At 38.6% G+C, this 27525-nt stretch overlaps 3 protein-coding genes and 1 long non-coding RNA gene across 5 annotated transcripts in view; all 4 read right to left on the minus strand.

The window, feature by feature from the left end:
• Positions 1 to 1062: 1062 nt before the first annotated feature.
• LOC114573412 (uncharacterized) lies at positions 1063 to 5362 on the minus strand. The gene is made up of 9 exons (XM_028605604.1): positions 5176 to 5362; positions 5058 to 5080; positions 3861 to 3916; positions 3583 to 3720; positions 2735 to 3034; positions 2038 to 2328; positions 1756 to 1848; positions 1629 to 1660; positions 1063 to 1500 (listed from the first exon to the last, which is right to left on the minus strand). The coding sequence occupies exons 4-9, from the start codon at positions 3626 to 3628 to the stop codon at positions 1432 to 1434; spliced, it is 831 nt and encodes a 276-aa protein (XP_028461405.1). The 5' UTR covers positions 3629 to 3720; positions 3861 to 3916; positions 5058 to 5080; positions 5176 to 5362; the 3' UTR covers positions 1063 to 1431.
• Positions 5363 to 6640: 1278 nt separating this feature from the next.
• Positions 6641 to 14123, minus strand: LOC114573413 (uncharacterized). Of its 2 annotated transcripts, XM_028605605.1 has the most exons (6): positions 13813 to 14123; positions 13117 to 13410; positions 12802 to 12912; positions 11783 to 11808; positions 9763 to 9834; positions 6641 to 7198 (listed from the first exon to the last, which is right to left on the minus strand). In XM_028605605.1, exons 1-6 carry the CDS (start codon positions 14030 to 14032, stop codon positions 7097 to 7099), a joined length of 825 nt encoding a protein of 274 aa, XP_028461406.1. In that variant the 5' UTR covers positions 14033 to 14123; the 3' UTR covers positions 6641 to 7096. The 2 variants fall into 2 exon arrangements, with proteins under 2 accessions (XP_028461406.1, XP_028461407.1); XM_028605606.1 differs by lacking the exon at positions 9763 to 9834.
• Positions 14124 to 16969: 2846 nt separating this feature from the next.
• LOC114572773 (uncharacterized) lies at positions 16970 to 17498 on the minus strand. The gene is made up of 3 exons (XR_003694826.1): positions 17414 to 17498; positions 17286 to 17317; positions 16970 to 17157 (listed from the first exon to the last, which is right to left on the minus strand). It is a non-coding gene; the product is annotated as an uncharacterized LOC114572773 (long non-coding RNA).
• Positions 17499 to 17837: 339 nt separating this feature from the next.
• The window catches only part of LOC114572882 (uncharacterized), an 11018-nt gene continuing 1330 nt past the window's right edge, over positions 17838 to 27525 (minus strand). The window contains exons 3-4 of the mRNA XM_028604661.1: positions 18658 to 18964; positions 17838 to 18232 (exon numbers count right to left, since the gene is read on the minus strand). Coding sequence (XP_028460462.1) covers positions 17838 to 18232; positions 18658 to 18964 — 702 coding nt within the window. The remainder of the gene's footprint in view (positions 18233 to 18657; positions 18965 to 27525) is intronic.

Consider the following 27525-nt stretch of genomic DNA (forward strand, 5'->3'; position numbering starts at 1 on the left):
TGGCCTTGTAGACTGTGAGCAATAGCATAAGTTATTTTCGCTAAAGAAATTGCAGCTCCTCATTTGTTTATTTCTCTCAGATAAAGTGAAGAAGGCTCTAACACTGTGTGAACCGTATCTCTTTCTGTCTCCTGAGATAAGCAGGTGTTTAGTCTAATGTAGGAGACACAGGAGCAGAATGGAAGGTTGTAAAATCATCTGACTGTCTATGGTATTTTTTAGAAAAGTGGCAGCATGCTAAAGATATTTGAAGAGGGGTGGCTTAATGGAGTTACTTCACTATAAGATGTTTTGATTTTTAGGTTTCTAGTTAGGAAAGACATTTTCAGTTGTGCTGCGTGTACCTTTGAAACTGTGTTTTCTCCATTTGCAAATGTAAATAAATACTCAAAGACCAACCTTTGGTTTAATTCTCAAACAGTCGTTATTCGTTTTCATTTGATCATTGATATTTCTAAACGCTGCTGCTTCATAGGAAAACTTCCATCATAGTTTCTGAGTAAAAACATCTTTTGAAATGACATCAGTCACCACAGCCTCTCAAAATAAACCAAACAATTTATATGAGATCGTAGGTGTCAGAATGTGTACATCCTTTAAGCAACACTCCACACAGAATAGGAATATTTTTTGAAGAAGTTATGGGTTGATCAATCATTACCCACTCCCCTGTGTCTTGGCATATCATTTAGATAGATACTTTATTCATCCCGAGGGAAATTTTAGGCATCCAGTAGCTTACACAACCGTAACACAACAAACATACACACATATATCTCACATACATAAAAATCACTCACAGAAATATAGAGTTAAAGGTGCTATGGTAGACTGTGTGCAATGGTGGTAGTGCAATAGTGAACAGTGCAATAACGTATTATTAAATATTAACTATGACTATGAAAAGACAAGAATGTAAACATAATAAAATTAGAATTGCTTGATATATATATATATATATATATATATATATATCTATATCTATATATATATATATATATATATATATATATATATATATATATATATACAACACTGTACTTCTTTAAATGGGATGAACTTTAGTCAGTTACAGTAATTATGCATACTCTACCACATTTGTTATGATTTCAGGTCAGATCTGAGTAACCTGGGGTCATTTCATTTTACTAAACACACATGTAGCAGATTTTACACCCAACAACACTGTAGCTTGAAAAGCTTGCATTTCCAAGATGTAAAAGTTTAAAGAACATGGTTGCTTCAGCTGCACAAAAAAAGTAAATGTAATGGATCTGAATACTTGACACTGGTTATGCTTTGCAGTACTTGAAGTGTATGAAGAGCAAGCTATGCATCCTAAATATAAACCAATCATTTAAACTGAAAGCTTTGATCACATGTGTCCAATGACTGATGGGATTTGACTTTCTGATGATCTGAAGTTGTCGATCACTGTGGTCGAGCAGCAGCAGGACGTGCTTCCACGTTTTCATACTGGACGTCGGCGCCATCATTCACCTGTGAAATACAACAGCTCACATGAGATCCTGAAAAACTGTTTCAAGGGAACGAAGCAGAGAGACTGCAGCCTCTGAGTCACAGTAGAAACAACAGACTCACGTCAAAAAGTTCAGTTTTTAACTCACATTGTTGTCATTTTCAAGTGGTTTTGTGTTCCCTGGGAAAAGAATAATAAAAAAGTAGCATGAACATTCTGAATATATGATTTTATATTAACACTTCTACTAAATTATGATCTGAATTTGTTCTCACATTTGTTTCTGATGACAAGAACGGTGATGACAACCATGAGGATCAGTCCGACAACACGCACAGTCCACATGACGTAGCTCAGAGGAGACACACCTGTGGGATCAGTTCAACACACATCAGTTCATAAATAAGAACAATAATTTAAGGTGCAGTAAGTGATGCAGCGCAAAGATTGATTATATTTGAACTCAACTGCCAAACAAATAGAAATAGGCTACCATCCCCCAACCCCTCTCCTGCAAAGTCAGGTGTTTAAATTTTTATTTTTTTTCTGATTCCTACCGTTGAAGTCAGGTGGGTAGTCAGCCTCTATCTTTACATTCTTTTGCTCATCAACAAGCTGGCAGGTGTACTTCCTGTTGTGGCCACTCTGACGCTTCACAGTCAGAAAGGAGACACAGTCTGTCTGTTGGAGGACACGGTACCCATCACCTTCACCAAGCAGCTCAGCTCCTGTCTCATCCACCCAGCGGATGCTGTTCTCCAGCCAAGGAGGGTCACATATAAACAGAGAGCACTGTAATGTGACGTTACCGTCCCTCTTTGGATCAGCGTCTGGTGGAGATGGAGAGACTGAGAGAAAACAAGTGACGGTAAATGGATTGCATTTATTTATATTGTGCTTTTCTAGTCTTAAACACTCAAAGCACTTTACACACTACAGTCCCCATTCACACATAGCTCCTGAGTCACAGCCTCCCCTGATAACTGCTGACTCAGCATAAACATGTTTGATTTTTTTCTTTTCTATGTTTCTATTCGTTAAAAAAGTTGAAGAGTTAAAAAAAAAAAAAAAAAAAAAAAGTGTGAAGGTGGACTGAACCAAATGGAATCAAAGCCTTTCAGTGACATTTCAACAAATGACAGGAAGAGGGTGTTCAGCTGGAATGAGGCTGAGCTCGGCACACATTTTCTCCACAAAAAAACATGTCCCAAAAGTAGAATTTCCTTTTGAGTTTTTTATGGAAATAATACTCACTTGTCAGAACACTTAGATATGTACTAGTGTCTCTCCCCTGCCGACAGGTGTATTGACCAGCATCCTCAGCAGTGATGTTGTTAATGACCAAAGAGCAGTCAGTGTTCACACTCAGCCTGGCAGCTCGGGCTGAGATCTGTCCAACATTTCCGTTCCTGACCTCAGCGAGAGTCTCATGATTTCTGTTGTAAAGCCAATCCACCATGGAGCATGTTGGGGGGGAGGATGATTCAGTGGTACAGGACAGAACAGCTTCTTGTCCAGGTCTCTTATAGAGAAAGAAATCTCTTCCACTGATGCCTGATGGACAGAAAAGGAAAAAAAAATAGTGACAATTTATACATTCAATTATCTGAATACAGTAAATATTTTGATGATTTTTCTGACTTCCCCACTCTGTCTCTGTCTCTCAGGCCCAAACTCATTGCTTCCTAACAGAGTTTTAAATCTTTGAAAACAGGTAACACATTTGTTTTGAAAAGACACAGCAACTTCCTAAATCAACTGGGAATTGTAGTTTTTAGCAAGCAGAAGATTTTTTCAGCTGCACTGTCCAATGCAAAGCCAACGACTGTTTTAAGAGGCACAGGAAAGGGTTGCTTTGGTTGCAGTGTAAGATGTTGTTAATTTAAGTACTGCTAAACGATACATTATGTTATTTCAAAAAAGTTTTGTTATTGTCAGACATCACCTATTTAACATTCAGAGATAGAAGAACCCCAAAGATATTTTTGTTTCCTGTGCTAGTTTAAATGTGTCAGGCTATACTGATGATAAGGAAAGTGTACATTTTGTAAAAAGATAAACACATAAATAATGAAATAACCAAATAAAGTCAGAGCAATTACCTTCAAACTGAAGCACAAAAATTAGGATTAATTCCAGTTGAGCCATTCTCTGTGTGTTCTCTGGAGACAGTTGATGATCTCTGATCTCTTTTTGTGTCCGGCCGATGCAGCTGATGATGAAACTTCCTCTTTGAGTTTCTGAGTAAAAACATAATTTGAAATGACATCAGTCACCACATCCTTTCAAAATTAACCAAACAATATGTGGGAGGTCATAGGTGTCAGAATGTGTACATCCTTTAACCCTTTTTGTTATTTGCAGCTTAAAGAGCTCTTACCTGAATTAAATGATCAAGGATGCTAGAGCCTCTCATTTTACTAATCTGATATCTGCCTGTAAAAACAATCCTAAAGTTTAGTTTGAGACTATTAACAACATTGTTTCCCCTGCGGAATGTATTGTCCCTGTGTTTTCAAATGTTGACTGCAACCACTTTTTGTCTCATTTTGTGGACAAGGTTAGAGCTGTCAGGGCAGGCATTGTACCTTCAGTAAACCCATATAATTACACATCAGAGACTTTCAATTTCTGTACTCATTCTGCCCCATTTCCCTGAATGACATCATTAAGCTAGTGGGCTCGATGAAACCTTCCCACAGCCCTGGTGATATTTTACCCACGGCTATGAGGGGCCGTCAGGGACATTATTCAGAATTACCTCTCACAAACACATGTGAAATGCTCTTACATACACTACTGAAACACTCTCACATAAACAACTAGAAGATTATTCGCTCGCACAAATTACTGAAAAGCTCTCACACATACAAGTGAAACACTCTCATAAACACTACTGAAATGATCTCATAAACGCTACTGAAACTCTCTCATAAACATTACTGAAACACTCTCATAAACACTACTGAAACGCGCTCATAAACACTACTGAAACGCGCTCATAAATGCTACTGAAACTCTCTCATAAACATTACTGAAACGCTCTCATAAACATTACTGAAACACTCTCATAAACACTACTGAAACAATCTCATAAACACTACTGAAATGATCTCATAAAAGCTACTGAAGCTCTCTCATAAACATTACTGAAACACTCATAAACACTACTGAAACGCGCTCATAAACACTACTGAAACGCGCTCATAAACGATACTGAAACTCTCTCATAAACATTACTGAAACGCTCTCATAAACATTACTGAAATGCTCTCATAAATGCTACTGAAACAATCTCATAAACACTACTGAAACACTCTCACACGCAATACTGAATCACTCTCATATACACAACTGAAACGGGAATTCACTTTCAATAGTGTATATGAGAATGTTTCAGTATAGTGCACAAATCTGTTTCAGTGTTCATGAAAGCGTTTCAGTAGTGTTTATGAGCCCCTTTCAGTATTGCGTGTGAGAGGATTTCAGTTGAAAAGGAAGGCAATTTGGTGTAACAGTAATGTAGCTGGGAAAGTCTGTCAGAGTAGTAAAAACAGTAGTACATTTTTTAACTCACATTTTCAAGTGGTTTTGTGTTCCCTGGGAAAAGAATAATAAAACAGTAGCATTAAGATTCTGAATGTATGATTTTATATTAAAACTTCTACTAAATTATGATCTGAATTTGTTCTCACATTTGTTTGTGATGACAAGAACAGTGATGACAACCATGAGGATCAGTCCGACAACATGCACAGCCAACATGTCGTAGCTCAGAGGAGACACACCTGTGGGATCAGTTCAACACACATCAGTTCATAAATAAGAACAATAGTTTAAGGTGTAATAAGTGATGCTGCACAAAGATTGTTATTTGAACTCAACTGCCAAACGAATAGATAACTACTGGCCGGCCGGAACATTCATTTGCTGCCTCCACCCTCCCCCCCACCATCAACTGTTGCCGCCTGTTGCCAATTGGCTGGAATAGTGTTTAGTGAGTTGTGCACTCCTTTCTGTTTGTTTTCCATTTACACAGCCAGAGGCCTGTACTACGAATCAAGATCAACATGTCCTGGATTTATGTCAGTTACCCGTCTTCACCTAACCTAACAACCGCGGTCCCGCATAACCTGTGTCACAATGGTGGTTAACAACTAGTTCAGTCAACCCAGGGTTTCCCAATCCAGCGACACGCACGTTCACATAAAAGAGGCGATGTTTGCACAGCACAACCAATCACAAACATCTACCAGAGCCGCATATTTTATATAAGAAGAGCAAACCATAATTCTACATAAATATGAAGAACACATAAAACGCAATACAGTCGCTGCTTCCTAAAACAAAAAGGAAAGCTGGCAAAAATATAATAACCAACGCTATAGATGCGCAAATCACAATGCTTATCAATATCACTTCCTCATCAGTCAGGACCAGGGGGGTGCAAGGTGGAGGGTGGGGTGTGGCCTTCACCAACTGCCATTTTTTATTCGTTTGAAAGCCATGATGTCTCTCTCTCTCTCATGGGTAGGCCAAATTCTCTGGGCGGGCAAAGCAGAGAAAGGGGAGGTAACCTTTCCCCTTATGACCTCATAAGGAGAAGATTCCAGTTTGACCCATCTGAGCTTTTATTTTCTCCTATCGCCATTTCTAGCCACTGGGGGACCATAGGCAGGCTGTGGGAATGCATATTAATGTTAAAAAACCTCATAAAGTGAAATTTTCATGCCATGGTACCTTTTAAATAAGAGCTCTGCAGTGGATCCGATTCATGCCGATGTGAAGAGTGGTGGATTTCCTAACTAGTGTACGTTTAACTGTAGTGGATTATCAGCTGCTGTAATGAAGAATATGTAAGGCTTAATGCATGACGAGGTGTCCATTGTCAGGTATTAATGGACGACGGTGAGGCGTGAACTGTCCGACGCGCAGCATATGATGCTAAATCCCATTTTTGAATGCTAAAATGATGTCCACAAAAAAAGTAAAAAATACGTTAGAGAACAAGTAAATTACAATTGTTTTTTTTTTTGCAAAACTGAACATCTGGACGTAGTATTTGAAAGATTCTCTGTCAAAACCATCTGTTTTGTAGCGACAAAGTTGCAATCCATAGCAATAAAAACTTCTATTTGTGATAAGGAACAACCACGCTGCCAATTCTGTTTAATGGGTTTTGTTTTTAAAAATCATAAACCAGCTAAGTAATAAAAACACCAAGTGGGACCAACAGTGTGCAGTATAATACAACAATTATGTTAATGCTAAGCAAAGCCATTCATCCATCCATCCATCCATCCATCTGTTTATCGGGTCTGGGAGATCGGGACACTGGGGGATCCCAAGGTTTCCCCAGGCCTGGATGGACATATAATCTCTCCACCTAGTCCTGGGTCTTCCTCAGGCCTATTACCAGCTGGACAAGCCTGAAAAACCTCCCTAATGAGACGCCCGGAGGGGGGATCCTTACCAGATGCTCAGCAAAGCCAGTACAACACAAACTAGAAAAAAAAACAAAGCACAAATCCAACTTTCCACTCCCTAACAGACAGAAAACACTCTGACGGCAGGATCTATGAACAGGTCATTGTTAGAAGCCCCATTTCCTCTGATTTATTTGGGGTTTCGGACATTGCTGTAGAGACTGCTGGGATCCTCGTCTGCTTCTGTCGTCTGACTTTTGACTGTAGAATACGTCACCTCCTCCTTTTTGACCTGTATGACACAAACACGAGGTGTTACATGATTCACGCTAGGAACTACAATATGATCTATATTTACCAAACCTTATGGTGAGCTCTCTATTTTCTGGTAAGTCATTTGCTTTCTTTCAGTATATGGAAAAAGTTGTCAGGCTTGGAAATGAAAAGATACACTCCACTGCCAAAAGTGTAGTTTCTCCCTAAAAGGAAGTTTTACCTCGCCACTTTCACACTAAATGCTTGCTCTTGGAGGAATTACTGGAATTATTGGGTCTTTGTAAATTATAGAGTGTGGTCTAGACCTACTCTTTCTGTAAAGTGTCTTGAGATAACTCTTGTTTTGATTTGTTACTCCATATAAATTGAATTGAATTGAAATTGAATAATCACAGACTGTCAAAGTTTAGTCAGGATACTGTTTAGAAACCATTTCATTCTTTTTCAAGTGCTATGAAATTTAATAAAACACCCCAAATTCTATGAAAGTAGAGATCTGATCCCTAATTGTACTGTGAAGAGCGCTGTATGTAAGCATCCGTGTTATTTTTGGGCAATTTGCTTGAATGAAACACAAATTCCTGATGGAGAAACTTTGAAAACGGATCAAGTTTGACCCGAGGACAACAGGACATGTTGGACATCTGATTACAAAACGATGGGCCACGGATGGGGTTAGGGTCACAACTCTGGTTTTGTGCACGGGGACACTATCATGTTGAAACAGAAAAAGAGTCTCCCCCGAACTGTTGCAACCAAACTATAAACACACAATTGTCTGAAATATCTTTTAAGGCTGTAGCATTAAGGTTTAAGATTAACTATAAAATATGTGTGCACATAGTTTTGGCCGTATAGTGTCATCAGTATGATAAATACATTCCATAGACAATCTAGTGGGGAGGTTGCAGATTATCAAAGTGTGAAGAAGAATCTATGATTTATCTTTGACAAAACACCAGTGGTGGAATAGAATTAAATACATTCATTCAAGTACAGTACTTAATTACAATTTTAAAGTACTAGTATTTCCATTTTATGCTAATTTATAATTCTACTCCATTAAATGTCAGAGGGAAGATTTAGATTGATACAAAATATAATCGACTAATAAGTTATGATGTAGTATTATAGGTTACTGGAAGGGCGTAACTTCATTTCGTGCATTCTGGGAAATTTGTCTGCATCAATTTGTGGTGCAAACGTCTTTATTCATGTAAAGGAAATTATAATAGGTTTTTCAGGGTGGGCACTGGCCAGTTTTGATTATTCCATCCCCCCTGTAAATTATGCTTATATGTTGCTGTAAGCTATGGCGGTGAACCATGGCGGGCTCCAGGAGAGAGGACCTGTTCCCTTTGCAGATATGAAGGGCTCATTCTCAGCTTACAAAAAAAGATTATACACTAATAAAAACCAAATGAATACAGGGGTTTCCCTAAGGCTTAGGCACAGCACCCAAGCAGTTTTACAGTAGGTACCACCTAAACCAGGGGTGTCAAACTCATTTCAGTTCCTGGGCCACATACCCCTAATTTGACCAGTTAACCACTCCAGAAAGATCAGAAACTGTATCTGCCACCGAGTTTCTTGTCAGCTTGATGTTGGCGAACGCATGTTTACTTCTGCTACGACAGCGTTCTAAGGGCATTGTAGGAAAAAGAATAATGTTACGGACCCAGGAGTGAGGGGTAATATTCTGAGAAAAAAAACAGAATTTCTAAGATTAAAGTCGTTAATTTACAGAAAGAGAACTTGGATTAACTGTCTGATATTAAAGAAGTAAATTTGAAATTGGAATGAATTACTTCCACAATTTTCACACTTTGCAAAGTCATCCAGTGTGCCTGATTGGCAGATTCTGGTCCACGGGCCGTATGTTTGACACCCCTGACATAAACTAATTTAATTAAAAAAGTAATGAATGTAGTTTTTTCTCCAGGCAAACTCTCTGCTCCTCGTGTGCTGCGAGCAAATCACTCCACCCAAGAAGCAGATGTAGCAGTGCTTTGCCTTTCTGAGAATATAGTTCCCAGTATGTATACGGTTAGAAGAGAGCTGTGTCTCAAATGACCTTGTTATTTGTACACCCTGTGACTATACAAATTACAACTGTTAATAGGAACATGTTGGCGATATTTTGTCATTTATTCAGAGCAGTAGGCTAGTTGGAACCGGTTACCTCCAGGATCTGTGCTAGGCTTAACTAGCGGTGGGGCCGTCAGACAGAGTTACAACATGCATGGAGATGAGAAGGGTATGTATGGATTTATCTAACTCTGGGGGATACAGTTAACAAGCTAAAGTTCCAATAAGTTGGTGTGTTCCTTCAAGCTTTTTAAGTGTTATTTATGTATTTGCTCTAGCTTTTAAAACATTTAAGACGGTCCAGTGGTAAAAAATTACGTAAAATTGCATTTTTTTTTCTTGACCTAAGTCTTCCACAAACCTAAGAAAAACCCTGGAAAATTGTATTCCATGTCTGCCAACAGATCTCCCTAAATTCTACAGTCTGCTCCTTTAAGCCATTACCAAAGTAGAAAATCAATCATAGCTGAATTAATAGAATGTGTCACTCACCTTTTTGTAAGAAGAGGCCTGCTGATTAGCATGGTTTACAGTGACATAGGTCAGATTGCTCTCTGGCTCGCCCTGAGTACAAACAACACAGTGGTTCACAAAAAGATATAACTTAACTTTGCCTTTACAGTGAAGACAAATAGACCTTCTACATCCTTGTTGTTGTAATACAGCTTCTGGCCTCCAGTGGCAGTAGTGAGCACATAATTCATTGTTGCCATGTGCCATTTTTGGATTGAATTTAATTGGGTTTAGTGGAATTAATCTGAACTTCTCAGTGTAAGTAAGTATGCTTTTTGTTACTTTATATGTACCCACATGAATTTGCAATCCTAGACCTTTTAAGTTAAAGGTCCAATATGTAATATTTGTACTGTAATAAATCCAAAAATGACACCAATGCCTCATCAGATATTAAGGAAACATGTTAAACTGAAATACTATCTTTTCTGACAACAATGCTAATGTCAGTATTTTTTCTTTTTGAAATTTACATTCCGTGACGGAATTTATGTTTATGTTTTGATCTGTGTGTCAACTCACATTGAATTATATAGCTAGAGTACCCGAGTTGGTTACTCGCAAAGACAATTGAGACATAGCCAGTAAAGTGATCCTGACTGGTCCTGGCTAACGCCGCCATGCTAACCCTGCTAACTGTTAACGTTACCGGGAGGACCAGGCAGGCAGCCCACGGCTGTTTACAGCGTGTAGTTCAGCAGCTGGAGCCGACAACGGTGAGTTATTTTAAGCCATGAGAGGGGGGCTGTAAATCGAAAAGAGAGGACCGTGAGTTTGCAGTGTGTTTAGCGATTGTTGCCGTAATTCTAGCTAAGCCAACGAAGTGTGTTCCGTCGGCAAGGTAGTGGTATTTTTAGCGTTTCGTATTGTAATTCTAAGCCGAGGAAGTGTGCCTGACTGGCGTGTGGAGAGGACAGTGAGGTTGTTGTGTTTTTAGCGGTTCATACTGTCATTTTAAGCCGAAAAGTGTGTTTGTCAGTTGGTTACAGAGCGCCGCGTGAGCACGGGCTTTTATGACTGTCAATATAGCCAGCATCTACAGTTAGCTACTCCGCTGTGCTGTGGAGTAATGTCTGGCTATGTGAGACTAGCATCTAACGTTAGCTACTCCGCTGTGCTGTGAAGTAATGTCTGGCTATGTGAGACTAGCATCTACCGTTAGCTACTCCGCTGTGCTGTGGAGTAATGTCTGGCTATGTGAGAAAAGCGTCTAGCAACATTGTTGTGAATGCTGCGGTCTCAGCCTGGCAACCCCCGTGAACTTCGAGTCTGGGCAGGAGGGGGCGGGGGAGACGACTCTCCAGTATTTTGAATTGGTAGTGCAGTAACTATTTTAACCGCTAGCTGCCAGTATTACATAAAATATTACATATTGCACCTTTAAGTTTACTTTTCTCGTTGGTTTTTTCAGTATCGGTTTGCAGTGAAACTTGATGAAAATGAAATGCCAGAGATGGCGCCTCATTCTCGCATCTATCCAGGACTAGGATATATAAAATGACGGCTTGGCAACAGGGCTAAGATATATGCAAACTAAACTCCAAATATGTGTATTTACTTCACAAAAAGGGTGTTATGGTTGTGCATGTGTATCAGTTTCCTGTTTTATTTTGAAGTCGGTTTGTCTCCCTTGTCATGTCTTGTTTTAACTTCCTGCCTTGTGTATTCCCGCCTTTGTGATTGTCTTTTATTGTATTAAAGGAAGGGAATATGCCGATTGGAAATATTTCCCTCAAATCAACTGAGCAGGATTTCACTGGATGAATTAGTATTTCTGCATCATGAGACAAGCCAAAGATTTGTGAACCACTGACGGACATTTGCTGAACTAAGGCTTCTTCTAATGTCCTAATTAACCAAACATTATCAGTGGCAAATGTTGAAACAGTTAATATCGTATGAGTACATATATTCAAGAAATCTGAATGAAAATTTCTGGAAAGTAGCCCAATCATATTTTCTTGTGTGATTGTGTCATATAAAAACACATTTTACTCACAGGGTGTTGAGTTGGTTTCGGAACATCTGGAACAAATGTAAAATTTCAAAGATTAATCTTCAAATATGATCATTACGTACATTAAACACATCATTGTATTCATACTGAGGCAGTGGAAAACACTTTGGGTCACTTCTCGAACACCTCAAACATTACTCTGGTTTGAGATTTTAAAACAGGAAAAGTGCATATTAATGAAGATTTATGTAAATATACAAGAATATAGCTGGTAGCTAATTTACATCTTTAGTCCCTTTGGCAGGTTGATGTTAAAATAACAAGTTTCTACACAATAAATCAATAGGAAAACCGTAAAAGAGTACAATAAAGAAACTTTTTTTGGGGTCAAATTGTTTTAGTTTTTTGGTTTAAAAAATGTTTTTGTTTTCTTTTGAGACGTTTTTGTCAGTTTTTTCCAAGTTGTCAATTTCTTTGATATTTTAGTTGATTTATTTGACGTTTTTGTGTGTCTTTCCATCATTTTTGTCACTTATCTTATAACGTTTTAGAAGAAACCCATATTTCTGAAAGAAACGTTGTGAAAACGGGTCAACTTTGACCTGAGGACAACAGGACGGTTAAGTGTTAAGGTTTTAAGGGTGCTAGTGTTATTGCACATCGCCCTATTGCCCATGTTTTGTACACACAGATGCGTGTGTGCATGTATTATTGCAAAATAATTAGCATACATAGCTGTATGAATGTCGCAGTATTGCACATTATTAGCATCCATAGATGTATGTATGTATGTATGTATGTATGTATGTATGCATACAGGGTCACAGGCCAGGTTGAATTAATTCCAAATGACAGTGGCCATTGTTTAAGCAAAATTAAACACGCTTAACCCACAGAAAAGTGAATGAAAAGTTATTCTTACATCTGAGATTACTAGGCTCAATGTGACCACTTATCATAATCCAGATCTTTGATCACATAGTGCAACTTTAGTTTAAGGTGCATTGTTATTCAAATATCATAAAGTGTATCTTATGTGTATCGCGTTATGTTTCACTGACCCTCTGTCACGTTGGCTCTCTTCCTGTGTATGATGAGAACAGCGGCGATGACGACCAGCACTACCACCACCCCGACCACACCCCCGATGATGATGTAGATCTGATTAGGATCTGTGGTCAGAGGATGGTTTGCCAAAGAAAAGACAAAGAAACGTGATTCATAACAAAATATACAATTCACACCTTTGACAATGTGACCTCTCTTCTTAAAACACACAGACTCATTTCCTGATGACAAGCAATTTACAGGATTTACATGTAAATAATCAGATAGAGTTTTGGGTCAAATTTAGATTTTTTTTTTCTGATTCCTACCGTTGAAGTCAGGTGGGTAGTCAGCCTCTATCTTTACATTCTTCTGCTTATCAACAAGCTGGCAGGTGTACTTCCTGTTGTTGCCACTCTGACGCTTCACAGTCAGAAAGGAGACACACTCTGTCTGTTGGAGGACACGGTACCCATCACCTTCACCAAGCAGCTCAGCTCCTGTCTCATCCACCCAGCGGATGCTATTCTTTAGATAAGGATGGCCTCTTATTCTAAACAGAGAGCACTCTAATGTGACTTGACCGTCCCTCTTTGGATCAGCGTCTGGTGGAGATGGAGAGACTGAGAGAAAACAAGTGACGGTAAATGGATTGCATTTATTTATATACCGCTTTTCTAGTCTTAAACACTCAAAGCACTTTACACACTACAGTCCCCATTCACACATAGCTCCTGAGTCACAGCCTCCCCTGATAACTGCTGACTCAGCATAAACATGTTTCCTCTTACAGTCAGCGACTTTACTACAAGATCTGGACCAGTTTCTGTTCTATGTTTCTATTCCTTTTTTTACTGAGTTAATAAAAAGTGTGAAGGTGGACTGAACCAAATGGAATCAAAGCCTTTCAGTGGCATTTCAACAAATGACAGGAAAAGGCTGAGCTCGGCACACATTTTGTCCCAAAAAAGCATGTCCCAAAAAGTGGCATTTCCTTTTGAGTGTTTTATGGAAATAATACTCACTTGTCAGAACACTTAGATATGTATGTACATCTGTATTAGGGTCTCTACCCTGCCGACAGGTGTATTGACCAGCATCCTCAGCAGTGATGTTATTAATGACCAAAGAGCAGTCAGTGTTCACACTCAGCCTGGCAGCTTGGGCTGAGATCTGTCTAACATTTCCATTCCAGACCTCAGTGAGAGTCTCATCTTGAATATGGTTGTAAAGCCATGTAACCATGGAGCATGTTGGGGGGGAGGATGATTCAGTGGTACAGGACAGAACAGCTTCTTGTCCAGGTCTCTTATAGAGAAAGAATTCTCTTCCACTGATACCTGATGGACAGAAAAGAACACTTTTGTTGTTAGTGACAATTAATACACTATACAATGCAAAACACATCAGGGCGGGGCAGACCCTCACAAAGGCGGGAAAACACACAAGGCAGGAAGTCCAACAAGACATGAATTTATATGAGAAAAAATTTAAAATGAATGATTGATGAAAGAACGTGTTTAGTCCAACAGAAATCGACGGCAGTACAATCATTCAAAATCATGTAAAGATTGATGAATTCATTTATTTGGTTTCTTTGAGGCAGAAATAAAACTCTCCAACAAGCTGAAAAATACATCTGACATATTATCAAAGCATATATACCTGTATATCTTAAAAAGCAAATGTTGCCTTCTGTATTACACATCCAATAGACCATTTCATTCAAGTTGTGTCCACATGATGAATGTAATTTCAACATTCACTGTTCTCTTAGCTCTGTTTTTGGTCTCTACCAACTCCTGAGAAAAGTATTGAACCTTGTAGCTGCTAAATGCTCCAGCTAGCTTCTAAATGCTCCCATTAGCTGCTAAATGCTCTAGCTAGCTGCTAAATACTCCCACTAGCTGCTAAATGCTATGTCCACCTGCTAGTCTCTGACTGTATCCAGAGATGGAAGTAACAAAGTACAAATACTTCGTTACTGTACTTAAGTAGATTTTTCAGATATTTTTACTTTACTATTTATTTTTGTGGCGACTTTTTACTTTTACTCCTTACATTTTAACACGAATATCGGTACTTTCTACTCCTTACATTTTAGAAAATGTGCTCGTTACTTTAGTTTTGTACAACAGGTCGTCTATCAGGAGTGATTGTGAGTGCATGTCGGAAAATAAGCGGACACCGCGCCCTCGCATTGTGAGCCGGGCCCACGGAGAAAAAAATGAGAGAAAAGAAAAAGACACAATCTGTCCGGAGGATAATCAGTTAGATCGTGTGTGTGCGTCCTTGAGAACTGTAAGTCGTATAACTTATGTTGTCAGTTAATTTAAGCCTGTTGTTGTATTGGTCTATAGTTCTTGCAAACTTAAATTAAGTTAGCTAGTGATTTAGTTGTTTGTGTTCTTCACCTGTTAGCTAGGTTGCACATTGCTTGATCTTATTAAAGCATCAAAAGAGAGAAGTTGTGTCCATCCATGTTTTAACAGACACACCTGGGGCAAATGGTTCAGAATGGTCAGCTTTAAATCCAGTCCTAATCTAGTCCTCATTAACAAGTTTCAAATAATTTCACTGGAGTTACTGTTATTATTTTTTGCGTCATCAATACCGAATTCAATCTAATTGATAATATACTTGACGCACCACTACAAGACGACTCGACAGATTCGGCGGCATTAATTTTCGCAAATCATTGCAGCATGATGGTGGTAACGTTAGCACTAGTAGTATGGATGGTGACATGAGAGATCCCAGAGATTCAGCAGACAAGCAGCAAGACATTCCCAATCATCCTCGGCCTTATCTGAGAGAGATGTTTAGGCATCAAGAATGACTCCTGGCGAATAAAGTATGGGGAACTTCTTAATTAATGTCTGTTTAGTAATTCATATTTAATCCTTTATTTTCTTTCCTAAGCCATATTTGAGCACACACACATACATGTAGATTCCTTTAAATGTTAAGGGGAAGATTAAAAAAGGAGAAACTGGATCTGTGAATTCTCACAGAATCACAACTGAATTCATATCTTGTTACTCAGTCAGAATCTTATTAACCTGGAGTCCCAGTCTCTGTCACAATAATCATATATGTGATGTTTTAGGCCTTGGCAGACATCCATTTAGAATGTAGGCAATGGCATAAAGAGCCTTTTTTCCATGTCCACTGAAGTTTCTCAGCTTGCACTCTAGTAACATTTGTGTGGTCCAGGTAGCTTTGCATAAAAAATGGTTGTCATTCGCAAGGCTACTTTTACTTTTATACTTTAAGTAAATTTCCAAGCCTGTACTTTGTTACTTTTACTTGAGTAAAGAAGTTAAATCAGTACTTCTACTTTTACCAGAGTATTTTTTAACACAAGTATCTGTACTTCTACTTGAGTACAAGAAGTGAGTACTTTTGCCATCTCTGACTGCCTGTCTGCTGCTGCTGGAAACAGGGTTGATCAGAGCCTTGAGAATTACCTATACAGTAAATGTGCAATCAAATCAAAACTATTAGCTACATGAGGCTTTAAAAGATTTGCAGAAGTGTAAAGTTTGTCAAATGTCTCTGTACGTCTGTCGATGTGAGTGACTTTTACAAAACAATCTGAAGCTACACAACATCCGCTCGCTGTTTGCACAGATATACGCAGTGGTGGAATGTAACCAAGTACATTTACTCAAGTTCTGTACTTAAGTACAAAGGTACTTGTACTCTACTTGAGTCTTTCATTATAATGCCACTGTCTACTGCTACTCCGCTACATTTCAGAGAGAAATATTGTACTTTTTACTCCACTACATTCATCTGACAGCTTTAGGTACTTTACAAAATAAGATTTTTGCACACAAAACACATGTAGTTTATAAAATAAAATGTTTTGTCATAAATTAAACTACCCAACAATTTATAGACCTACAAGTCCAGCTGAAATGATTAGCAGGTTAAACACTTAGTTGATTGACAGAACTTTGGATTGTTTCCAGTTTCTAAAATGGGAGTATTTGAGTACTTTTCATACATTAAGTACATTTTCCTGATTCTACTTATAACCTTTTACTTCAGTAACATTTTCAATGCAGGACAGTTACTTGTAACAGAGTATTTTTACAGTGTGGTATTAGTACTTTTACGTAAGTTAATGATCTGAATACTTCTTCCACCACTGGTTATACTTTGCAGTACTTGAGGCGTACAAAGAGTGAGCTATTTGCATCCTAAATATAAAGCAATCATTTAAACTGAAAGCTTTGATCACATGTGTCCAATGACTGATGGGATTTGACTTTCTGATGATCTGAAGTTGTCGATCACTGCGGTCGAGCAGCAGCAGGACGTGCTTCCACGTTTTCATACTGGACGTCGGCGCCATCATTCACCTGTGAAATACAACAGCACACATGAGATCCTGAAAAACTGTTTCAAGGGAACGAAGCAGAGAGACTGCAGCCTCTGAGTCACAGTAGAAACAACAGACTCACGTCAAAAAGTTCAGTTTTTAACTCACATTGTTGTCATTTTCAAGTGGTTTTGTGTTCCCTGGGAAATTAATAATAAAAAAAATAGCATTAAGATTCTGAATGTATGACTTTATATTTACACTTCTACCAAATTATGATCAGAATTTGTTCTCACATTTGTTTCTGATGACAAGAACGGTGATGACAACCATGAGGATCAGTCCGGCAACACGCACAGACCACATGACGCAGCTCAGAGGAGACACACCTGTGGGATCAGTTCAACACACATCAGTTCATAAATAAGAACAATAATTTAAGGTGCAGTAAGTGATGCTGCACAAAGATTGATGATACTTGAACTCAACTGCCAAACAAATAGGCTACTAATGTCATTTTTTATTGTGATGTTTTACTCTGATTTGTTGTATTTATTTAACTTAACTTATAGGGACCATCAACTGGGAACAAGGATGGAAATTAGGCTTTGGCTATAATCCTGTATATTTACATTTTTCAAAATGTTCATTAATATACACCGTCCCTTTTTGAAATAAAATAAACTTAACTTTTAATCCAAGAACATGAAAACCACAATGTTAGAATTTGTTAAACATGACACTTTGTCTCTGAAGCTTTGTGTCTGGTCGGCTGAATATTTTCTTACCTGGGTTAGATGTTTCTGTCTGATTATGTGTCATCTCTCCTATGAAGTCAGGTGTGTAGTCAGCCTCTATCTTTACATTCTTCTGCTCATCAACAACCTGGCAGGTGTACTTCCTGTTGTGGCCACTCTGACGCTTCACAGTCAGACGAGAGACACAGACCGTCTTTTGGAGGAAACTGCACCTGCCTTCACCAAGCAGCTCAGCTCCTGTCTCATCCACCCAGCGGATTCTGTTCTCTAGCCGAGGATGGTTGAATCTAAACAGAGAGCACTGTAATGTGACGTCACCGTCCCTCTTTGGATCAGCGTCTGGTGGAGATGGAGAGACTGAGAGAAAACAAGTGACGGTAAATGGATTGCATTTATTTATATACCGCTTTTCTAGTCTCTTTTTAAACACTTAAAACACTTTACACACTACAGTCCCCATTCACACATAGCTCCTGAGTCACAGCCTCCCCTGATAACTGCTGACTCAGCATAAACATGTTTCATCTTACAGTCAGCGACTTTACTACAAGATCTGGACCAGTTTCTTTTCTATGTTTCTATTCCTTGTTTTACTGAGTTAATAAAAAGTGTGAAGGTGGACTGAACCAAATGGAAACAAAGCCTTTCAGTGGCATTTCAACAAGTGACAGGAAAAGGGTGTTCAGCTGGAATGAGGCTGAGCTCGGCACACATTTTGTCCCCAAAAAAGCATCTCCCAAAAGTAGAATTTCCTTTTGGGTTTTTATGGAAATGATACTCACTTGTCAGAACACTTAGAACTGTAACTTCATCAGTTTCTTCCCCCTGCCGACAGGTGTATCGACCAGCATCCTCAGCAGTGATGTTGTTCATGACCAAAGAGCAGTCAGTGTTCACACTCAGCCTGGCAGCTCGGGCTGAGTTCTGTCTAACATTTCCGTTCCTGACCTCAGCGAGAGTCTCAGTTTGATCTCTGTTGTAATACCATGTAACGTTGGAGCATGTTGGGGGGGAGAATGATTCAGTGGTACAGGACAGAACAGCTTCTTGTCCAGGTCTCTTATAGAGAAAGGGTTCTCCCACTGATACCTGATGGACAGAAAAGGAAAACTTTTGTTGTTAGTGACAATTTATACATTCAATTATCTGAATACAGTAAATGTTTTGACAATTTTTATTTTCAAAGATTTTTATTTGCTGAAACATACAGTTAACCACAATAAATTGGTGGTTGCCTGGCAACCTCAATGTGACTTCAGGAAGCCACCACCCCATGCTAAGTAAAAGTTTTACATTTTGGTTTCTGTTTGATTAAATAAATAAAAGAAAGAGATGCGGTAGGGGGATTTAGTTCCATTTGAACAGTCTAGCTGTTTTCACCTGTTGCCAGTCTTTATGCTAAGCTAAGCTAACATTCTCCTGGCTGTACGAGCATATTTTATGTAGCCTACACATATGAGCATAAGAGCAATAACTCTTTGCAAGTAAGCAAATAAGTGCATACGGTAAATAAGTGATTTGGCTGTTGTAAGACAGACAGGAGAGGGTTGTTATGGTTACAGTGCAGAAGAGGAAGTATACCCTCGTGCTATGGATGTTGTTTATATCTACAAATAATGCCTGCCAACCACTATACAATACATGATCTAATTTCAAAACACCTGCTGTTGTTATGTTATTGACAGAAATGACCAATTTAACTGATTTAATTTGGAGATAGAAGAGCCTCAAAGATAGTTTTGTTTCCTATGCTGGTTTAATTGTTTCAGGCTATGATAATAGGGAACGTTTACATTTTGTAAAAAGATAATAATATTAAAAATAATAATGAAATAAAATCGGAGCAATTACCTTCAAACTGAAGCACAAAAATGAGGATTAATTCCAGTCGAGCCATTCTCTGTGTGTTCTCTGGAGACAGCCGATGATCTCTGAGACTTTTTGTGTCCGGCCGATGCAGCTGATGATGAAACTTCCTCTTTGAGTTTCTGAGTAAAAACATCTTTTGAAATGACATCAGTCACCACAGTCTCTCAACATTAACTAAACAATATGTGGGAGGTCATAGGTGGCAGAATGTATACATCCTTTAAGCAACACTCCATACAGCATAGGAATATGTATATATATATATATATATATATATATATATATATATATATATATATATATACAGTACAGGCCAAAAGTTTGGACACACCTTCTCATTCAATGCGTTTCCTTTCATATTTACATTGTAGATTCTCACTGAAGGCATCAAAACTATGAATGAACACATATGGAATTATGTACTTAACAAAAAAGTGTGAAATAACTGAAAACATGTCTTATATTTTAGATTCTTCAAAGTAGCCACCCTTTGCTTTTTTATTAATAAGGGAAAAAATTCCACTAATTAACCCTGACAAAGCACACCTGTGAAGGTAAAACCATTTCAGGTGACTACCTCATGAAGCTCATTGAGAGAACACCAAGGGTTTGCAGAGTTATCAAAAAAAGCAAAGGGTGGCTACTTTGAAGAATCAAAAATATAAGACATGTTTTCAGTTATTTCACACTTTTTTGTTAAGTACATAATTCCATATGTGTTCATTCATAGTTTTGATGCCTTCAGTGAGAATCTACAATGTAAATAGTCATGAAAATAAATAAAAAAACGTATTGAATGAGAAGGTGTGTCCAAACCTTTGGCCTGTACTGTATATTTAAGATGATTTTTTTGGCCATTTTAGGCCTTTATTACTCAGGACAGCTGAAGACATGAAAGTGAGAGAGAGGCAAGGGCGGGGCTGGAAGGGGTCACAGGGTGGCACCGGCCTGAAATCCATTGGGCTATAGAGTGCTGTCAATCTGACAATTCAATTGGATCATAGACCAGTCACTTCTTTTTTTTTTTTAAACAGAATATGTTGTTTCTATATTTCCAAGGAGATTTTCTATGCTGTATTATAATAAAATACCCCCTTAATTATTGGTCCCCCCTGTGCCACCCCACATAAAATCCTGTAACCGCCCCTGGAGAGAGGGTAAATGACATGCAGCAAAGGGTCACAGGAACGGAACCTGCAGCCGCTGCATCAAAGACTGAGCCTCAGTACATGGGGCGCACGCTCTGCTGTGTCCGGCCAGTGCAGCTGATGATGAAACTTCCTCTTTGAGTTTCTGAGTAAAAACATCCTTTGAAATGTCATCAGTCACCACATCCTCTCAACATTAACTAAACAATAGATAGGAGATCATAGGTGGCACAATGTGTACATCCTTTAAGCAACACTCCACACTACGGTGGCCGTGAGAGGCCACAGCACGCAACAATAAGACAACACGTGCAAATAAACCACAGCACACACTAACAAGACAACACGTGCAAATAAGACAACACGCACTAATAAGACAACACGTGCAAATAAGACAACACGCACTAATAAGACAACACGTGCAAATAAGACAACACGCACTAATAAGACAACACGTGCAAATAAGACAACACGTGCAAATAAGACAACACGCAATAATAAGACAACACGCACTAATAAGACAGCACACACTAATAAGACAACACGCACTAATAAGACAACACGTGCAAATAAGACAACACACACTAATAAGACAACACGTGCAAATAAGACAACACGTGCAAATAAGACAACACGTGCAAATAAGACAACACGCACTAATAAGACAACACGTGCAAATAAGACAACACGCAAATAAGACAACACGCACTAATAAGACAACACGCACTAATAAGACAACACGTGCAAATAAGACAACACGCACTAATAAGACAACACGTGCAAATAAGACAACACGCACTAATAAGACAACACGCACTAATAAGACAACACGCACTAATAAGACAACACGCACTAATAAGACAACACGTGCAAATAAGACAACACGTGCAAATAAGACAACACGCACTAATAAGACAACACGCACTAATAAGACAACACGTGCAAATAAGACAACACACACTAATAAGACAACACCAAAATAAGACAACACGTGCAAATAAGACAACACGTGCAAATAAGACAACACGCACTAATGAGACAACACGTGCAAATAAGACAACACTCACTAATAAGACAACACCTGCAAATAAGACAACACGTGCAAATAAGACAACACGCACTAATAAGACAACACGCACTAATAAGACAACACGTGCAAATAAGACAACACGCACTAATAAGACAACACGTTCAAATAAGACAACACGCACTAATAAGACAACACGCACTAATAAGACAACACGTGCAAATAAGACAACACGCACTAATAAGACAACACGTGCAAATAAGACAACACGCACTAATAAGACAACACGTTGCAAATAAGACAACACGACTAATAAGACAACACGCAAATAAGACAACACGCGCCAAATAAGACAACACGCACTAATAAGACAACACGTGCAAATAAGACAACACGCACTAATAAGACAACACGTGCAAATAAGACAACACGCACTAATAAGACAACACGCAAATAAGACAACACGCACTAATAAGACAACACGTGCAAATAAGACAACACGCACTAATAAGACAACACGTGCAAATAAGACAACACGCACTAATAAGACAACACGTGCAAATAAGACAACACGCACTAATAAGACAACACGTGCAAATAAGACAACACGCACTAATAAGACAACACGTGCAAATAAGACAACACGTGCAAATAAGACAACACACACTAATAAGACAACACGTGCAAATAAGACAACACGCACTAATAAGACAACACGTGCAAATAAGACAACACGTGCAAATAAGACAACACGTGCAAATAAGTCAACACGTGCAAATAAGACAACACGCACTAATAAGACAACACGCACTAATAAGACAACACGTGCAAATAAGACAACACGTGCAAATAAGACAACACGCACTAATAAGACAACACGTGCAAATAAGACAACACGTGCAAATAAGACAACACACACTAATAAGACAACACGTGCAAATAAGACAACACGCACTAATAAGACAACACGTGCAAATAAGACAACACGTGCAAATAAGACAACACGTGCAAATAAGACAACACACACTAATAAGACAACACGTGCAAATAAGACAACACGCACTAATAAGACAACACGCACTAATAAGACAACACGTGCAAATAAGACAACACGTGCAAATAAGACAACACGTGCAAATAAGACAACACGCACTAATAAGACAAACGTGCAAATAAGACAACACGTGCAAATAAGACAACACACACTAATAAGACAACACGCAAATAAGACAACACGCATAATAAGACAACACGTGCAAATAAGACAACACACTAATAAGACTAATAAGACAACACGTGCAAATAAGACAACACGTGCAAATAAGACAACACGTGCAAATAAGACAACACGCACTAATAAGACAACACGCACTAACAAGACAACACGCGCAAATAAGACAACACGTGCAAATAAGACAACACACACTAATAAGACAACACACACTAATAAGACAACACGCACTAATAAGACAACACGTGCAAATAAGACAACACGTGCAAATAAGACAACACGCACTAATAAGACAACACGCACTAATAAGACAACACGCACTAATAAGACAACACGTGCAAATAAGACAACACGTGCAAATAAGACAACACGTGCAAATAAGACAACACGCACTAATAAGACAACACGCACTAATAAGACAACACGCACTAATAAGACAACACGCACAAATAAGACAACACGTGCAAATAAGACAACACGCACTAATAAGACAACACGCACAAATAAGACAACACGCACTAATAAGACAACACGCACTAATAAGACAACACGCACTAATAAGACAACACGCAAATAAGACAACACGCAAATAAGACAACACGCACTATCAAGACAACACGCACTAATAAGACAACACGTGCAAACAAGACAACACGCAAAATAAGACAAACACCTTTTCAATAAGACAACACGCACTAAGACAACACGTGCAAATAAGACAACACGCAAATAAGACAACACGCACTAATAAGACAACACGCAAATAAGACAACACGCACTAATAAGACAACACGTTACCAAATAAGACAACACGCACTAATAAGACAACACGCGGAAATAAGACAACACGTGCAAATAAGACAACACGTGCAAATAAGACAACACGCACTAATAAGACAACACGCACTAATAAGACAACACGCGGCAAATAAGACAACACGTGCAAATAAAGACAACACACTAATAAGACAACACGCACTAATAAGACAACACGCACTAATAAGACAACACGCACTAATAAGACAACATGCAAAATAAGACAACACGTGCAAATAAGACAACACGCACTAATAAGACAACACGCACTAATAAGACAACACGCACTAATAAGACAACACGTGCAAATAAGACAACACGTGCAAATAAGACAACACGTGCAAATAAGACAACACGCACTAATAAGACAACACGCACTAATAAGACAACACGCAAATAAGACAACACGCACTAATAAGACAACACGCACTAATAAGACAACACGCACTAATAAGACAACACGTGCAAATAAGACAACACGCACTAATAAGACAACACGCACTAATAAGACAACACGCACTAATAAGACAACACGCATTAATAAGACAACACGTGCAAATAAGACAACACGTGCAAATAAGACAACACGTGCAAATAAGACAAGACGCACTAATAAGACAACACGTGCAAATAAGACAACACGCAAATAAGACAACATGTGCAAATAAGACAACACGCACTAATAAGACAACACGTGCAAATAAGACAACACGCACTAGTCAAGGCAACACGTGCAAATAAGACAACACGTGCAAATAAGACAACACGCACTAATAAGACAACACGCACTAATAAGACAACACGCACTAATAAGACAACACGGCAAATAAGACAACACGCACTAATAAGACAACACGCACTAATAAGACAACACGACTAATAAGACAACACGTGCAAATAAGACAACACGTGCAAATAAGACAACACGACTAATAAGACAACACGTGCAAATAAGACAACACGTTTATGCAAATAAGACAACATGTGCAAATAAGACAACACGGACTAATAAGACAACACGTGCAAATAAGACAACACGTGCAAATAAGACAACACGCACTAATAAGACAACACGTGCAAATAAGACAACGTGCAAATAAGACAACACGCACTAATAAGACAACACGTGCAAATAAGACAACACGTGCAAATAAGACAACATGTGCAAATAAGACAACACGGACTAATAAGACAACACGTGCAAATAAGACAACACGTGCAAATAAGACAACACGCACTAATAAGACAACACGTTGCAAATAAGACAACACGCACTAATAAGACAACACGGCGCTAATAAGACAACTGCGTGCAAATAAGACAACACGCACTAATAAGACAACACGCACTAATAAGACAACACGCAAATAAGACAACACGCACTAATAAGACAACACGCTAATAAGACAACACATTCAAATAAGACAACACGCACTAATAAGACAACACGCACTAATAAGACAACACGCACTAATAAGACAACATCGTTGCAAATAAGACAACACGTGCAAATAAGACAACACGCACTAATAAGACAACACGTGCTTAATAAGACAACATGCACTAATAAGACAACATGCACTAATAAGACAACACGTGCAAATAAGACAAACACATGCAAATAAGACAACACGCACTAATAAGACAACACGTGCAAATAAGACAACACGCACTAATAAGACAACACGCACTAATAAGACAACAACACGCAAAATAAGACAACACGCACTAATAAGACAACACACTAATAAGACAACACGTGCAAATAACGGCAACAAGACAACACGCAAATAAGACAACACGCAAATAAGACAACACGCACTAATAAGACAACACGCACTAATAAGACAACGTGCAAATAAGACAACACGCAATAAGACAACACGTGCAAATAAGACAACACGCACTAATAAGACAACACGCACTAATAAGACAACACGCACAAATAAGACAACACGCGCAAATAAGACAACACGCACTAATAAGACAACGTGCAAATAAGGCAACACGCAAATAAGACAACACGCAAATAAGACAACACGCACTAATAAGACAACACGCACTAACAAGACAACACGTGCAAATAAGACAACACGCACTAATAAGACAACACGTTGCAAATAAGACAACACGCACTAATAAGACAACACGCACAAAAAAGACAACACGCACTAATAAGACAACACGCGCAAATAAGACAACACGTGCAAATAAGACAACACGCACTAATAAGACAACACGCACTAATAAGACAACACGCACTAATAAGACAACACGCAAATAAAGACAACACGTGCAACAATTAATAAGACAACACGCACTAATAAGACAACACATTCTAATAAGACAACACGCACTAATAAGACAACACGCACTAATAAGACAACACGCAAATAAGACACACACTAATAAGACAACACGTGCAAATAAGACAACACGCACTAATAAGACAACACGCACTAATAAGACAACACGCGCTAATAAGACAACACGTGCAAATAAGACAACACGCACTAATAAGACAACACGCACAAATAAGACAACACGCACAAATAAGACAACACGCACTAATAAGACAACACGTGCAAATAAGACAACACGCACTAATAAGACAACACGCAAATAACAAGACAACACGCACTAATAAGACAACACGTGCTAATAAGACAACACGCAAATAAGACAACACGACACGCAACACTAATAAGACAACACGCACAAATAAGACAACACGCATTAATAAGACAACACGCAAATAAGACAACACGCATTAATAAGACAACACGCGTGCAAATAAGACAAGACGTTACCCGATAAGACCAACACGTGCAAATAAGACAACGCACTAATAAGACAACACGTGCAACCAAGACAACACGCAAATAAGACAACATGTGCAAATAAGACAACACGCACTAATAAGACAACACGTTGCAAATAACAACACACGCACTAATAAGACAACCGTGCAAATAAGACAACACGTTAATAACAAGACAACACGCGCTAATAAGACAACACGCTAAATAAGACAACACGCACTAATAAGACAACACGTGCAAATAAGACAACACGCGACTAATAAGACAAACACGCACTAATAAGACAACCGCAACAAGACAACTAATAAGACAAATACGTGCAAATAAGACAACACGTGCAAATAAGACAACATGCACTAATAAGACAACACGTGCAAATAAGACAACATGCAAATAAGACAACATGTGCAATAAGACAACACGGACTAATAAGACAACACGTGCAAATAAGACAACACGCAACAAATAAGATAAAGACTAATAAGCAAACAAGACAACACGAAAATAAAGACCAACGCGTGCAAAATAAGACAACCACGCACTAATAAGACCTTGGGCAAATAAGACCATGCATTACCAAATGAACCAACATGTGCAAATAAGACAACACGGACTAATGAACTTACGTTACCAAATAAGACAACACGTGCAAATAAGACAACACGCACACTAATAAGACAACACGTGCAAATAAGACAACACGTGCAAATAAGACAACACGCTAATAAGACAACACA

Source organism: Perca flavescens, chromosome 18 (assembly GCF_004354835.1).
Source record: "Perca flavescens isolate YP-PL-M2 chromosome 18, PFLA_1.0, whole genome shotgun sequence".
In the NCBI taxonomy this organism is placed as follows: domain Eukaryota; kingdom Metazoa; phylum Chordata; class Actinopteri; order Perciformes; family Percidae; genus Perca; species Perca flavescens.